This window comes from Molossus molossus, unplaced genomic scaffold (assembly GCF_014108415.1).
Source record: "Molossus molossus isolate mMolMol1 unplaced genomic scaffold, mMolMol1.p scaffold_m16_p_1, whole genome shotgun sequence".
Taxonomy (NCBI): Eukaryota; Metazoa; Chordata; class Mammalia; order Chiroptera; family Molossidae; genus Molossus; species Molossus molossus.
This window is the reverse complement of record NW_023425344.1, coordinates 169,722,565-169,738,555: the sequence shown is the minus strand read 5'-3', so window position 1 is coordinate 169,738,555 and position 15,991 is coordinate 169,722,565. Positions and strand designations below refer to the sequence as shown.

At 41.0% G+C, this 15,991-nt stretch overlaps 1 protein-coding gene across 31 annotated transcripts in view; it reads right to left on the bottom strand.

Moving 5' to 3' along the window:
- SLC25A21 (solute carrier family 25 member 21) overlaps positions 1 to 15,991 on the bottom strand; it is a 463,129-nt gene that overhangs the window by 142,637 nt on the left and 304,501 nt on the right. Inside the window, exon 3 of one of the 31 annotated variants that reach the window (XM_036256841.1) lies at positions 2,909 to 2,988. The exons of the other annotated variants lie outside the window; for them this stretch is intronic. Coding sequence (XP_036112734.1) covers positions 2,909 to 2,925 — 17 coding nt within the window. The 5' untranslated portion in view covers positions 2,926 to 2,988. The remainder of the gene's footprint in view (positions 1 to 2,908; positions 2,989 to 15,991) is intronic. 31 annotated transcript variants of the gene reach the window in all.

Genomic DNA, 15,991 nt, shown 5'->3' with positions numbered 1-15,991 from the left:
CACAGCATGTTCGTAGTGCCTAAGGTTGATGGACACCTTCTGAATGGGAGTTACCCTCCTGCGCTATTGTTACAGAGCATCTCCTCGGGACACACAAGGCTTGGGCAGGCCTGGCCACACTTTGATGGCCTCACAATGCTTTGTTTGTTTTCTGTTTTCCCTGTATGGTTTTGTCCTCCATGCCCCTAAACCACACTCCCTGCTCTCCTCACCTCTTCCCACTCTTTCTCTCCGGCCTTCCTCCTATGACCTGTAATTTATCTCTCAAACCAGCAGTGAGCTAAGGACCAGATAATCCAGCTTGGTCATGGCTCTTAGTGAGGGCCTGAGGGGCCAGGCTATGAGTCAGGTCCATGAACATCAGTGCCTGGCCTTTGCAACATCCATGTTGGCTGTTCAGAGAGCATTTAATGCGTGAGTTTTGTTGCTCAGCTCCGTGCCAGAGCGTTGAGGTTCTGCGATAAGTGGCCTCTGGCTGAGTTTGAACCTTCCGTGAGAATGAGCTGTTCTGAGAGAAGGAAAGAGGCAGACAGCCCCCATTTCCCTCCCGCGTTCTCCCCCCTGGGCTCTGTGGTCATGCTGAGATGGAGATCCTGCAGTCTCCCTTCCTGGTGGAAGGGTGGCCCTAGTGCTCCTTCCCTTTGGGATCGCTCCACTCCAAGGGCTTAGACAAAGAGTCCTTCATTACAGTGTAATTTATAACTAAGATGAGGATGAGGATGATGCCACAAAGCCCAGCTGATGGCAGCCACAACGACCCTTTCTCCATTCTGCTCCCCTCTTTGTTCGGGGCATTCCGTTTGCTTGTTTCTGTAAATAAAATGCCCTTCCATGTTTTGGGGTTTGTTTTCCACTTCTTTCCCATGGGCTGTGTGGTGTCTGTTATTTAGATCCTCATAGATGTTAGTTTGAAATTTTGAGAAAAATATGAAAATGACTTTTGAAAAACCTACATTTTTTCAGAACTGTGACTGAATCACTGAGATTTTCTGTTGGGTCTGGTAGCATTGCACTGTCCCTTTAGTGGGGAGGGGACAGTGGAGAGAGAGAGAGAGAGAGGGAGAGAGAAGGAGGGGGAGGAGAGAGAGAGGGAGACACCACTGCAAAGAACTGTACTTCCCAATAAAGAGAATTTTGGAACTGCTAAGCCCACTCCTACTCATGTGTGTTAGGTCAAATTTTGGCAGAAATCGTGGAACAGCTGCAATTCTATACTTTGAATTGTCTCTTTAAAAAATCTTCCTATAATTCATAGAATTGTTGGCACATATTCCCCAATTCTTTTATTCCCTTGAATGCAGACAACTTGGAAAAAAGGGATCGGGAGAAATGAGTACTTTCAATAGTTGAGTCCTTATATTTACAACTTTAAATATGCAATACCAAGAGAACTTTCTGCAATTAAGATGGATTCAAATTGATATATTTTTTAGTACTATTACTTGTGTCAGATTGAGTTTCAACTCTCCAGAGAATTAAAAGGTTTTGGATTTTCTTAATGTTTTTATGATTTAAGAAAAAAAAATTACTACAGGTCAACAATTATATGATTAAAGGTACCACATTTTCAGATATAAATGAGATAAAGAAAATTTTCTTAAAAATCCCAAGTTTGAATATTCTAGAAATATGAAGCATAGATAACTTTTTAAAATTAATTTATTTATTTTTTGCTGCACATGGCTTCACCAAGGGTTTTGGTTGCTAGAACTGATGTGTCTGAAGGTAACACACTGGAGTGAGGGAGGAGGCTATTAGAGAGACCGTGTGTGACAATGAGTTCTCTCTCCTAGGACCTGGAACTGGGGCTGGGGAAATCCATCGGGTACTGTGGTGGAAGCAAGAAGCTGTCCACCTAAAACCTCCTGCTCCCTTTTCCGTTGTGTGAAGTTGATGCTGGTAGGTACCTGCCCAGCCAGTTAGTGAGTAGATCCCCAGCCCCCTGTACACCCAGGTGTAGGCGATATTAGTTCTTTGCAATGGAATCTAAGTGAAGTGATGTGTGTCATTTCTAGACTGAGGATTTAAGCAGTGAGTGGGGCTTCTCCATTCTCTTGTTCCATCTGCAGGACGTACTTTGCAAGATGCATTTTACATCAAGACTGGCCACATCTCACATCAACCCTGTGCCACCTGCAAGAAGGAAGCTCTCGTGGGTGCCGATCCACAAGATGAAAGGAGCCTACATCACACACTGAGGACAACGTCCCACCCTCTGGAAACACTCACACTGGGCTATTCTATGAGTATATTTTATTGGGGCAAACCATTGAAACAGGGGTTTATTTGTTACTGCAGCTAGATTTGCCTTGACTGACCCACGAATCAACAATGGACTGACAGTCTCGGCCTCTCTCTGTGTTCTCGCTGCAGACCAATTCCTCCTGGTCACTCCTGCTTCCTGCTCCCCGCAGCACTGACTTTGACAGATGTAATATGACACAAACCTAGTGCCCACCATTTACTCCTTTCCGCCGCCATGTGTGCCAAATAGCTTTCACTTGCTCCTCCAGGTTCACTCTCTACCCTTACCCACCCTGTTCACTGCCCTGAGAGGTGATCTGAATGGATTACATAAAAAGGCTCCTATGTTCTCCGGCTTCCAGTTAGATTTGGTCAATGAAAAGCCCTGGCAGGTGACAGGAGGAAGGGAGGAAAATGAGTTTGTGGTATTTATTTGTCTGGTTCCTTCCTGTGAGGCTTCCTCGGGCTTGTCTCTGTCAACAGAAGTTCACCGCTCCTCTCAAGGAGTGCTCTCTCCGTGGCTTTCATCTTTCAAGTTTTGGTAACCTTTCCCTTCACACATGCATTTGAGCTTAGAGGTAGTGACAGCTTTCCCTCCTGCAGCTGGTAGCCCTGGGATCCCGAGTTCTTCCTTCTGATTTCCTTACGCCCTGCCCATACCTACCTCTGCAATAAATCCATTTATACGCACTCTTCAGATGATCCTCATTTGAGAGTGTCTCCTGCTTTCTGGAGGTTTTCTCACTGCAAAACCACAGCACAGTTGCAATTCTTTAGGGAGTCAGCTGTCCCCCACTGGCTCGCTTAGCCACGTTCGGGGGGGGGGGCAGTTACTGTGCAAAAGTGGCCATCACGCCCACCCCTTCAGCCCAGACGGTGAGTGGTGGCAACCTACACAGGAGGACGTTTGCAGGCACCTAACCCATGCCTAACAAAAAGTACACCTTCATTGCTTCTGGTAAACGGTCCCTTCTTTTCACTCCTCATCCATATGATTGCCATCAGCTGCTGTTGCATTTTCCCCCCTAGTGGTTCGCTTCACCACAGGGGGAGCACCTTATTGCTTTCTACAGGAATGTGTGCTGTACACGGTGCACAATCCTACCACATCAGTTAGTCTTTACATGTAGAAACAGAAATGTTTGCAGAACAAAAAGAAAGAAAAGGTACAGATAAACACAGAATCTTGTTTTGCTATGCTATTTCTTCAGGGGAAAACATCTGTGTGCCAACCTGGATATGCCAACGAACGTGCCAGACAGCATTTGCATTCAAAGAGCTAATCACAATGTCCAGACACATTTATTTGGTATTATTCACATTCTTTTTACTGCCATTAGTTCCCAACAAAAAGATGCTGTAAAAGCACGCAAATGAATGAAAAATTATTATTATATCAAACATCTCAACACTTCCACTCAGTATGAAAAGTGTCTCACACTTGGGGGACAGGCAGTTTTGGTAAAGTGTGTAAGGATTCTCTGTGTGCATATCCAGGCACAGGATTCAAACTTCCATTTTGGGGGGTTTATTTTTCTCTAAATATTTCATCTTACTATACTAGTAAGCCTTTGGTGATAACAGTCAATCCTCTTTTCTTATTTCAGAAAAAGGGAACTAGAAAACACGCACATTCCTCCCCTTGGAGAAGACAAAATGAGAGAAAAACATATTTCCACTCTATTTATTTTTAAAGTTTCATGTTTTATATAAGTTGTAATAAGCTTAAGATTGAAAAACAGTGGTTTTTCCAAATTAATATATTCTTAAGGAATATTACCATGGCCCTTCACCACACATGAAAAACCCACACCCAGCCTTCCTCGGTATCCCACATCATCAACTTCATGACTTGGGGTATACACAAAAGCTTAAATTCACCAGGACTTCATGATGGGATGCAATATGGAAGGTGGTTATCTGTGTGTGTGTGTGTGTGTGTGTGTGTGTGTGTGTGTGTGTGTGTATGTTTTAAGCCAAAGCATGATCAAATAGCCATTTTCTCCTTTCTCCCCACCTTCCCCCTCTCCCTACCAAGCCTCCCAGCACACATGTGTATATAGCTAAAATCAGGGGAATAAGTGCACTTAGAAATCAGTCCAGCCACTGGTACAGCCACTATGGAAAATAGCCTGGTGGTTCCTCAAAAAATTAAGAAGAGAGTTATATCATATGACCTAGCAAGCCCTTTCCTGGGTATCTAGCTGAAAAACTCAAAAACATTTATTCACAAAGATACATGCACCCCTATGTCCATTGCAGTATCGTTCGCAGTGGCCAGACATGGAGACAACCAAAGTGTCCTTTGAGAGAGGATGTGATAAAGAAGATGTGGTACATATACACAATGGAATATTACTCAGCCATAAGAAAAGATGAGATACTGCCATTTGCAACAACATGGATGGACCTTGAGAATATTATGCTAGGTGAAATAAGTCAGAAAAAGCTAAAAACCATATGATTTCACTCATATGTGGGATATAAAACTGAAACTCATAGACACAGACAACAGTATGGTAGTTCCCAGGTGGGAGAGTGGGGTTAAATAAAAGGGGCCAAATATATGGTGACAGAAGATGATTTGACTTTGGGTGGCGGGCACACAGTGCAGTAACACAGATCATGTATTATAGACATGTATACTTGAAACCTATATGATCCTATTAACCAATGTCGCCCCAATAAATTTTAAAAATTAAAGGTAAAAAATACTACCAGCTATCTAAATAAATAATATTTTAATTTTATGTTGATGTTTTTTAAAAAAGAAAAAGAAATCAGTCCGCACAAAAACAATTTACTAACACTGATTTCTAGTGAATCAGTAGAAAGTAATTAATCTTTAGTCAATCATGATTCTTCTAAACAATAACTACAAACAAAAAGACTATGAAAATAGCACTAAAGCTTTGTGTAAAATCCACAAAAGCTTTAAATTGCACTGTCCAGTATGGTAGCACTAGTCACATGTGGCTACTGAGCAGTTGAAACGTGGTTAGAGCAACTAAGAAAGTACATTTATTTTAATAAATTTATATTTAATTTAAAAGCCAAAGAAGTGTAAAACCTTTTCTCATGAAACAACTTCATCATTTTTTCTAGGACTAAATTTTACTTTAACCATTACATTTCCAAAGAAGTGCTTTAGTAAGCGTGGGCTTTTCAAAACATGGCTAACAGAATATTTTAAATTCTATGTTTGGTTCACATTATATTTCTATTGGAAAGCTCTGACTTAAAAGGCTACTTTTTTTTTTTTTTTTTGCATACAGCTGCACACTAATGTATGTAGCATTACCAGAATTTGTGGGGAAACATCTCTAGAACATAGAGTAGGTAAAAGAGGAAAATAGTCTGAATTTCAAATTCAGTTGTCTTCTTATAAGCTTAGTGTTACTTGTTGTATAGTTCTTCAGTACTTGAGTTGTTTATATATTTAAAATAAAAGAGGTTTTACCCTGGCCAGTTTGGCTCAGCGGTTAGAGAGTGGGCCTGCAGGCCAGAGAGACCCAAGTTCGGTTCCCACTAAGGGCACCTACCTCAGTTGCAGTTTGTCCTCGGCCCCGGTTGGGGTCATGTGGGTGGCAAACAGTCAATATTTTTCTCTCACATTGATGTTTCTCTCTCTCTCTTCCCATCTCTCCCTCTCGCTCTATCAGAAGATAAATGCAAAAAATGTTCTCAGGTGAGGATAAAAAATAATAATAAATAAATAAAGTAATTTTCCACCACAAGATACTTTTATTATGCCAGTTTTCAACTGATTAGAGATGAAAATGCCTCCTTGGTGTGTCTTTCTTTTATTCCTCACCTGAGGATGTGTTTTAATTGATTTTGAGAGAGAGGAAAGGAAAGAAAGAGAGAAAAACATCCATTGGCTGCCTCCTGTACCAGGGGTTGAACCCACAAACTAGGTATGTGCCCTGACCAGGAATTGAATCCATCACTGTTTGGTGTAGGAGACAACACTCCAGCCAACTGAGCCACCCGGCCGGGGCTCCTTGGGTTTCTGAACACTCTCTTGTGAGATGTATCAACTCCTAGAATAAAGCTACAGTGCCCATAAGGGAAAAACGTTTTCTGAGAAATTCAAATGGATTATACTGAATTAAATTCCAAACCAAATTAGGAACAAAAAAGACTCTAAAATACACAATGTTCTTTGACTTCCAGCTATTTGAGTTGCAGCCGAAGATACCAGTGTAGTCTTTTCCAAGTATAAAATTTGAGAAAGACCAATATCTAGATATGCTCAGGCCATTTCCACGCCTGTGTCTTTGCTATTTTGATAAGAATTAAATAAAATCTTTCAAACATAAAGGATTGTCAGGACAGTCTTAAAAGAAAACCCCCCAAAACAAAAACCCAAATGCCACACTGGAAAACAGAGATAGCCAGTTTCTCAGGACAGTGCTGGAGAGAAGGTGGAGGGATTTGTGGAGAGATGGTCACTTGAAAATCACCAGAATATGATGAAAATTAAAAAGTGCTTTTTCTTCCAAATCAACCTAATGGCTTTACAAAATAATAGATATATCTTCATTAAAGGAGTCAAAACAATGATCTGAGATCTTCCAATGGAAATGTGTGCCTCTTTGTTCTTCCTCAGACAGGACAAGAGACAAAACCTGGAAAGTTTGGCTCATATGGATCATGGCAGCATTGCTATGTCTGGAATTTTCTTATAAATATCCTATTGCTTTGAGGCTCACAGGCCTGGCTGAAACAGCAGGGACAATCTCATTTGCACTTTTATAGTTGTAGAGGGATTTTCAAGAGTTAAAACAATTTTCCATAATATTCCGTATTAACTTCACGGAGCTGAAGTGTGATTATTACACCTTTTCATGCTTTTCTGCGGGGCTGACAATTTGGAAGTAATTTTAGAAAAAAACAAACAAAATTATAAACAAATGCCAACAGGAAGGCATTCTTGGGTATTCAAAAGAATCTACTTTGCAACAAATTTTTACTGCCTGTTTGCAGCTTTATGCCTTTTTAAGATTATTTTTTTAAACACTATAAATGACTGTTTCTACCCTTGTGAAAATCATCACTTCAAAGGAACATTCTGTGGCACCCTTACAATGACTAAACAAATCTCAGAAAACAAAGTGGATGCCACCCTTTTTTGTGTGATTAAACAACAAATAACATGTTATCAGATTCTATTTTTACTTTACTCAAATAAATGCTCGTGGTTCCCCAGAGTTTGACTAATTTACTTTGCTTAAAACTAGAAAAAAAAATACGAATTTCAATAAAATGTAAAACTTCCATCTGAGTCTATTAAAGTTAATTTTTCAAACCCTCTATAAAGTACACAGTAAACTATACCAGGCATAAGGATACTAAAAAAAGATGAGATACAAGGAAGTTTAAAAATCAGAGTCAATGAGAAGGGAATTCAAAGTAAATATACAGCACTATTAAAATAAATTTTATATATACACACACAGAAATAAATAAACGCTTAAAGGAGGTAGGATATACAAATCGAGTTGATGGATTGAAGAATAGATGGGGTTAAATGGAGAAAACTGATCTGAAGCAGTTGACTTGTGATGCCAAGAAGGACGGTTCTGCAGCAGTGAGCAGAAGGCTTTCATGGGTGGATGGGATGTTAAACCAGCACAGAGAAGAGCCTTGTTAGAGTTTTAAAAAGAGTTAATGTGTATATCAGTGAGGGTGAATAACCTTTTCCTAAGAACTAACTTAGGATTTTTGAAAGTTTAGGAGGAATGTTCTAGAAGTTTGGGGGAAAAAAATGTACATGTAGAATCAAAAAGAAGTAAGCACCTAAACAATAGGCAGAAGTGAGAGCAAATCATCCAATGGTTGATTTGTATCTATTAAGGACTGAACTTGGTTCCACAGAGGAAAAATTGTGCCAGAACGATTTAATTTCCGCCCATAGACGAGTGACAGGCAATGTCAACCAACAGGAAGCAGGTAAATAAGGATGTTAAAATAGCCCAGGCATGAGAGGACCAAAATCTGGAATGCAAATTTGATAAGGGGTTTGAAAAAGCAGGGTTATACACAGATACCGCTGTAATTCTTCTAAAAGTCTGCCTTCTCTCTATGGAAACATCATTTAACATTGTGTAAGGCAGATAACGAAGCCGCGATAGACTTCTAATAACTGTGCATTGGCTGGATTAAAATACCAAATCAGATAGATTTCCTAAATTCAGAAGATCCTCAATTTCTTTAAAACATCTAGGAATAAAGACTTCTGTAAATTCTAGGGTACCCTTATCCCCCACCCTTGGGCCTTTTGTGCATTTATCTCACAACCACCTTTGAAAGTGCTGTGAGTGAAGGTGTGGATTAATATTGTAAGGATGCAGTATATAGAACTGCACGCTACCTAAGAATATAGTAAAAATAAGCCATCATGCTGCATAAAAAGAAAATACAAATTAGCACAGAGGGACGTTAATATTCTGAAGCGCAACTACGTAAACTGCAAGGATCTCTTGCATTTTTGCGGGGGGGGGGGAGGGGAGTTCATTTCAATCAGGCAAGATTTCATTGATTTTTCAAAGCTTTCCACTTTCCTTAGGATCAGGTTCTATGGTACAGTGAAAACAGAAAAGGCTCTGGAGTCAGACAGACCTGGGTTCAAATCTGGATGAAGCCACTTATCCAATCCATAAACTTGGGCAGGAAACTTCAACCTTTTTGTTGCTTTATCTGAAAAAGTGATGCTTACTTTGCCGTTTGCAATGAGGATTAAATAAGACAATCTGTGTAAAATGCTTGGTACGTATATTTCTCAGTAAATAGTGGCTGTCTTCCACCCCTTCTCAATCCTGACCTGACCTCCCTTCTCTCTCCCTTACTGCTCAGGCACCTTGGAAAGAAGGAACGTGAAAAGGCTAAGAATAAGCCCTGTCTTGTGAAACAGGAAAAGGGACACAGCCTCACTTCTTTTTACTCTTAAACCCTTGTTAAAGGTTTCCTGGCTCTACAAGGCACCATTCACACTCATTTGGCATTCTCATGGTGTTTCCCAGTTTTCCCACATCAAATGTCCAATAAGCTGAGCAAAAGAGCCTCCTTGTCCAGTGATCTTTTTCACAAATTTTTTTTATTATTTTATATATTAGATAAAATGCAATACAAGCATGAGTATGATCATCAACAAATGGTAACCCTATTAAAGCTTAAAAAACAGTCACCTCACATTGTCGGGTTTACAACGGCGACCCTGAAATAAGAAATCAGTCTCTTTGTTCTTACAGATTTGTCCAGCTTTCTCAAGTAAACAAAAATCGATTTCCTGGTATGCACTATCATATCTTGATAACAATTTAGCACCTATGCAAAAAAGAGTCAGGGATTACAAAATCACTTAGAATGTATTATTTCTAGACTGAGCAGACATAAGTCTTTGAGGATTAATTTCATGCTGAGGGTTAAATTTCACTTTCACGATAGGCTAACCATTGCCCCAGGCTGCACAGATAATGAACCTGCCAAGGGATTAGCAAGGAAACACTTGTGTTATTATAAATCGGGTACACTTCCTTTTCTAACCAAGTTCATCCTACATGACATTAACAAATTACTCCTTCTTTCTGCCCACATTTCAATATAATGTGAGCCAGCAAGTGACCCTGAACCAATAGGGACACGAGATAAGATCTTCTCAGTGCCAGAATGGCTATTAAACTCGTCTGAGAGAGCTAGACCTCCTGCGGGGAAACACAAGGCATTTTATCTCCAGAGGGAGAGGGCCCCAGACTTCAGTGCTGAAACCTTTCTTTGGTCATAAAGCCTCTAAATGGACACAGTGCCAAGAGGTAGAAACGTCTTAATACCATCATTTAGCCCACGAAAGGGGCACTTTCCAGAAAACACAAGTGATACAATTCATTTTTGACAAACTCATACGATCTAATATTTTTTAAGTAAGAATTTAACGGCTGAGGCATTTGTTAAAATATTCGTTCAGAGCTATTTCTGTTTTGTTTTAGATCAAAGTGTCATTTTCTCAATAGCCTTTCTTAAATAGCAGGTATGTTCACAGAGGTCAAATCTGTTCGCTTTTTCTGTCTTCCTTCTCAGAGGATCATCTCCTGCTGGGGGTTAGAGCGGAGCCCCCGTCCCATATGGTGGTTCCTCCCTCTCTGTCCCTCCCACTCTATCTGAACAAATATTGAAAAATGTCCTCGGGTGAGGATTAAAAAAAATAATAATGTCTTTTGAACAGTAGATAACGTTTCTGTGATCTTATTGCATTTCATGTATGTTCTCAGACTAATAGAGTATGTAGCTCTTAAACACAGAGGTGTTGGACGGTAACATGGAAGCATGTGGAAATGAAGGTAGAGTGATCTAAGCTTTGACCTCTGAGCTCTGCTGGACTGAAGCAATATGTGAGCCCATGTCTGACGGGCAGCTTCAGCAGCAGGGGGCAGGTGGGCAGCAAAGTACCTGGGTATGGAAATGCGCAGCTAGTGGAGAAAATGGGTTTGGGCAGTAAGTACGTCTCATCAGAAAGTCTGGTAGTTAAGAAAAAGGGAAAGAACAATAAAAAGAGAAACTAAAAGGAAGTTTGTTTGTTTTTTTTAAAGGATGGGGGAGATGAGCATTTTTGTACTTAGGAAAATCAGATTAGAAGGGGAAAACTGAAGAAGCAAAAGAAAGAAGGGAGAGAGTATGTCCTAGAGAAGTAGAAGCAGGAGAAACTCATTTTAGAAAAGAGACCAGATTAATTCCTCATTAAAAACAAAACTAAAGACTATGTTGTAAAACTGAAACTAATACTGTATGTGAACTGTAATTGCAAATTTCAAAAAATAAAGAGAAGAGAAGCACCCCAGGTTTAAGCCAGACTAGAGGGTTTTTGAAGGAAATCTTGTCAGATGTCCCAGTTTCCACAGTGGAAAGGAAGGCAAGTCCATCTGCAGAGAGTGACAGGAGGGTGTGCTTGTGGAGTGACTGCTGGGCAGTGACATGGGGACTTGAAAGAAATGAATTAGACGTGTTGCCACGTTGCTGCAGGCCTGGAGAACATGGAGCTGGGATTACATGCGACCGCAATGGCTGACTCTGGGCACCCGAATGGAGAGCCAAGTGAAGCCATAGGGCGCAGAGGACTTTGAGTTCTGAAGGGCAGTCATCCTGAACGGGACGACGAGGAGGTGCAGCAGACACACAAAGGTGGGGAACACTGGAAGAGCAATAAGAAGGGGGATTTCACATTTGACATTAGGCAGGTGCGTTTCCAGTCACCCCACCGCATGGAGAAGAAAGCCAGAGCCAGTGCAGGGGCTCTGGGGACAAGTGGTTAACAGCTTGGCTGACGACGAGGTCATCAGGGAACAGGCTCGGAGTGCTGGAGACTTGCGCGGCCACATCCAGGCAGTTGGTAAATGACCAAGGGATGAAAGAGAAAGAGGGTCAAGAACAATGAGGAACGTGCCAGCCCTTGTGTGCATTACCAAGAGGAGAAGCAGCAGCCTCTTCTGAAGGGTTGTGAGGTAAAGGGGCAGAAGAAGAGGGTGAGAGACATCTGATGAGAAGGTGATGGGGCTAGCGAGCAGTGGCTGGAGGTGGAGCGGATTTAGGGAGACCCAGAGCTGACTGAGTCTGGGACCAGAGGGCATGAGGCAGCCGTGGACACCCTGGCTTTGCAGCCTTGGTTTTCTCAGCTCCTGTTACCTGTCTCTACACTACACTTCCAAGATTCACCCTCACAGCTAAAGCCTGACTGTGTCACACTGGACAACTTTCCAAGACTGTGCAAACCTTGACTCGCTGCTTGTTCTCCCAATTTTCCTGGTGAATGAGCTCTTCAGTCCTGTGACCCAGTGTCCACTGCATCTCCACCACTCACCCTCAGGGCAGCAAGGCCTGTGGATGGCTCTGGGTCTACATTAGCGAGGACCACTGGGAACCAAGTCATCACTCCAGAGTCAATGAAAGAGATGACAGATTCAGCTGTGCCATAGCTGTCCACATGGAAAGTCAACGGAAGTAAGCGGTTTTCTGATTGTGGTCCCAAACCAAACTAGTATTGCAAACACCGAGAGCAATCACAGAGGGGATCAAGTCAGAGCCAAGAGGGGTACTATGAGGCAACAGAGATGACCGGAGGTGGGCAAAGTGCTCACAGCTGCCGGGCCCTCACTCTGCTTTCTCTTCTGGGTGAGAATGTGGGATTGCTGAAGTGGAGTCCAGCCAAAAACAGGGGATCCCCGATATCTGTAAAGATTTCCTACCTTCTTCCTAAAGAGTGAAGTAAGTGCAATTTTTAAAAGAGCTATAGTGCAGCATAACAGTATCTTCTCCAACACAGGCACTGGGAGCTGCATAGCCCTGGTGGGGTCTTTCGGGGGGCCACACTGGGACAATAGCACCTGCACCTCCTCTGGGTGGCCATCTAGCATCTACTAAGGTTGTGTAACTTGTGCTAAATAAATCAGGACTGCGATATAGACTTTACAGAGCATGACCACACCGTCTCTTCCTGCCAAGCTGTAGCCTACTCAAGATGATGCAGCCGAGGTGTAAAGAACAGTATGTGAAATCATAAGCCTGACACCCTAGAAAGATGGCCTGGTCTGGAGCAGAGTACATTTTAGGGGGGCTGGAAGATGGGAAAAGATCATTGGTAGAAGCAATTTACATTACTTGGACTGATACTCTAGGCTACAGTGTCAGGGAGATATTGTTTGGTACATTAGTCAGCATTCCTGTTCATGGTTGCATGACACAGTGATGCTTATCTCGGGAGTTGAGAGAGAAGTCTCATTCATTTGGCAGTAGTCACTAGCTGCCAGAAGAAACACACCTTTCCCTTTTAATTAGCATTTCAGTTGGTGAAGTACATTATACCAGTACATTTCCTCATCTCTAAATGGAAATTTCAAGTTGCTACAAGGTTAGTGCTTTTTCTAACATCTCACTTGCTACGGAGTGTGCATTCTATAATCTGCCAAAATGCATTCAGCTAAATGAAGTTCTTTAATCCACATAATTACTATATAAAATATAGTTACAGTATTTTTATTTGATGTTTCCTTTAAAAGAGCCACTGAAGTTTATCCAAGATCACTTACAGTAATTCCCCGTTTTCCATAGGAAGGTTATTAAACCATAATTAAAGTTCATTTACAGTCAAACAGGAGAAGCTCTCATTCAGATTATACTGACAAATTGTATTATAAATCCCCATGGTCTTAACACATTAACTCATCCCTCAAACCAAACTTCAGAACAGAGAGCATTTGTACTTGTATGTACTCGGGGGAGATAGTAAACATTCATTCAGTATCTACTATGAGGTGGGGATTTCCCCCAGAGAACACAGAACTAGTTTGATTAAATCAAGACTGTATTTTGTCCGATAAATCATGTCCAAAACTTAAATGGAACTGGCCAAAGGGAACTAAATTAACTTTCCTACAGGTCCATGTAGTAAAAGGCCACACTGTACACAACACTAAACGACACCCTTCAGCTCTGTTGAGTTCGTTTGACATATCAGAAACTAATTCCCCTGTGTGTCCTTGAATCCAGTCAAACAATGAGAAATGCAACTGGGGCAAAACACTCCCGATGCAAATGAAATGTCCTCCGGAGATTCAGAGCATCTAGTTCACTTCTGGAAGATGGTCAAAAGTAGGTGAGCAATGGACTGTGACCTGAAGGGAAGACATGACTTAAGCCTCAACTGTCCCGAAGTGACCTTCTAGAGGGGACCTGGGACTCGAGGAGCTAACTCCAGGAGAACATGCTTTGATAGGTTTCACTGTCATGTGTCAGAGTAGAATTGAAGTCACGGTCAAGAATGAAAACTAGAGCTTTAAGAGAAAAATTACTTAAGAAGTCGCTTGGAAAAACCCACGAGAGTCCATCCCTCTGTAATTAAAGACAAGAAACTTTTCTAATGGATAACAGAAGGAAGAGTTTATTTCAACCACGGATATATTTGTTTGTCTTTATCTTTTAAAATTCCAAAGCAAAACAACTGTTATGTTACCCCTATTTGCAATTATCTTTTATCTACCAAATATTTCAGTGTTTTCCACATCATTAAAAAATAAAAATTCTCCAAGTGGGTAACCTGAGAAAATTCCTTCCTAGCCTCAATGATGAGAAGAGACAAATCAGTTTGTTTTGGACAGGATTTCCTCATATAAAATTTCTGGAAGTGTATTGTCCTTCAAATGGCCTGATAACATTAATTTCCTCAGATGAGGCTCTGCACAACCATAGATATTTATCCAAAGTTTCCTGACTTAATATTGTCAAATAGAATTATGTAACACACTAGGTTTTCAAAGTCTTTATACATTTCAATAACCTGTTGGAACAATAAAAGTTCCAAAACTTTTAGACAAATAATTTTTCACTAGATCTGATATCTGATGAACCAGAAAGAAGGGGGAAAGAACCCAGAAGGCCAGCAGGATAGCACAAAACGGCAGTGCTTTGATTAGGATTTGGGGTTTGCATGCTAGTTCCCCCACTTACCTGTGGAGCCAAGGACAGCTCTTGCTCTGATCCTATTTTTATTTATTTATTTTAAATCCTCACCCAAGGATATTTTCCCATTGATCTTCAGATAGAGTGGGAAGGAAAGAGAGAGAGAGAAACATCCATTGGTTGCCTCCCGCACGACCCCAGGGCCAGGGATTGAATCGCAACCAAGGTATGTGCCCTTGACTGGAATAGAACCCAAGACTCTTTGGTCCAAGGGCCGACGCTTTAACTGGTGAGCCAAATTGGCCAGGGCTCTTGCTCTGATTCTAAAATTAAGATTTCTTGGGGATGAAATAAAATTATAAATGGCAATGTATTTGACATAAAGCAAACACCAGTTAAAAAATAATTCTTTCCCTTTTAGGAACTTTGAGTAAATAAAATTCTCTTTTCTCTTCTTATGAAGAATTAACACAGAAAGCCTGAGTTTCTTGAAGTATAAAGCATCATCATGTCCTTAGATTGTCTGTTCTATGTAATACATAAGGATTTTAAAAACATCAGTTATCTCTCTCATGAAGACATTATCCTTTAAAAAAGAAACCAACTAGTGGGCATCTTCTAACTGAGAAATACATATAACTCATCACACAAAAGCATTACTCAGGGCTCAAGTAATTTAGTAGTAATAACTTTGGGGTTTTCACTTCTATAAAAATTATTAATGACTTTTGTTATATCTCTTCACAGTTCTTCCTCAAACGTACAAGGTCCTCCAGAATTCATAACTCTTTACTTTGCCCAAAAGCTCCACTCTTCTCCCAGACAGAAACCTCAGCATCATCCTGCCTTTTTTCCTTTCCTTGCATCCCCTGATCATCAAATTTTCTTTTAAACATCTTTCAGATTTCAGTCCTTTCCTCTCCATTTCCGCTGGTGTCTTAATACAGGGTTTATATTAACTCACACTTATGCCCATTTATCAATTCCAGACTCTTTACTTAATTTTATTTGTAATGAACTATCTTCCTGTAATACCACTTTCACCTAACGAATACCCTGCTCAAGAACCTACAATGACTCCTTATTGCCTAGGTCATCAGGATCAAACACTGTGTCTTGGGAACGGTATTTTCCATAATCCATCCTTATTCCACTTGTCATTTTATTTTATTTTTTTCATTATTGATGTTAGAGAAAGAGGGGAAGGAAGAGGGAGAGAAAGATAGAAACATCGATGAGAGAGAACATGGATTGGCCGCCTTCTGCATGCCTTCCACTGGGGATCAGGCCCACAACCTGG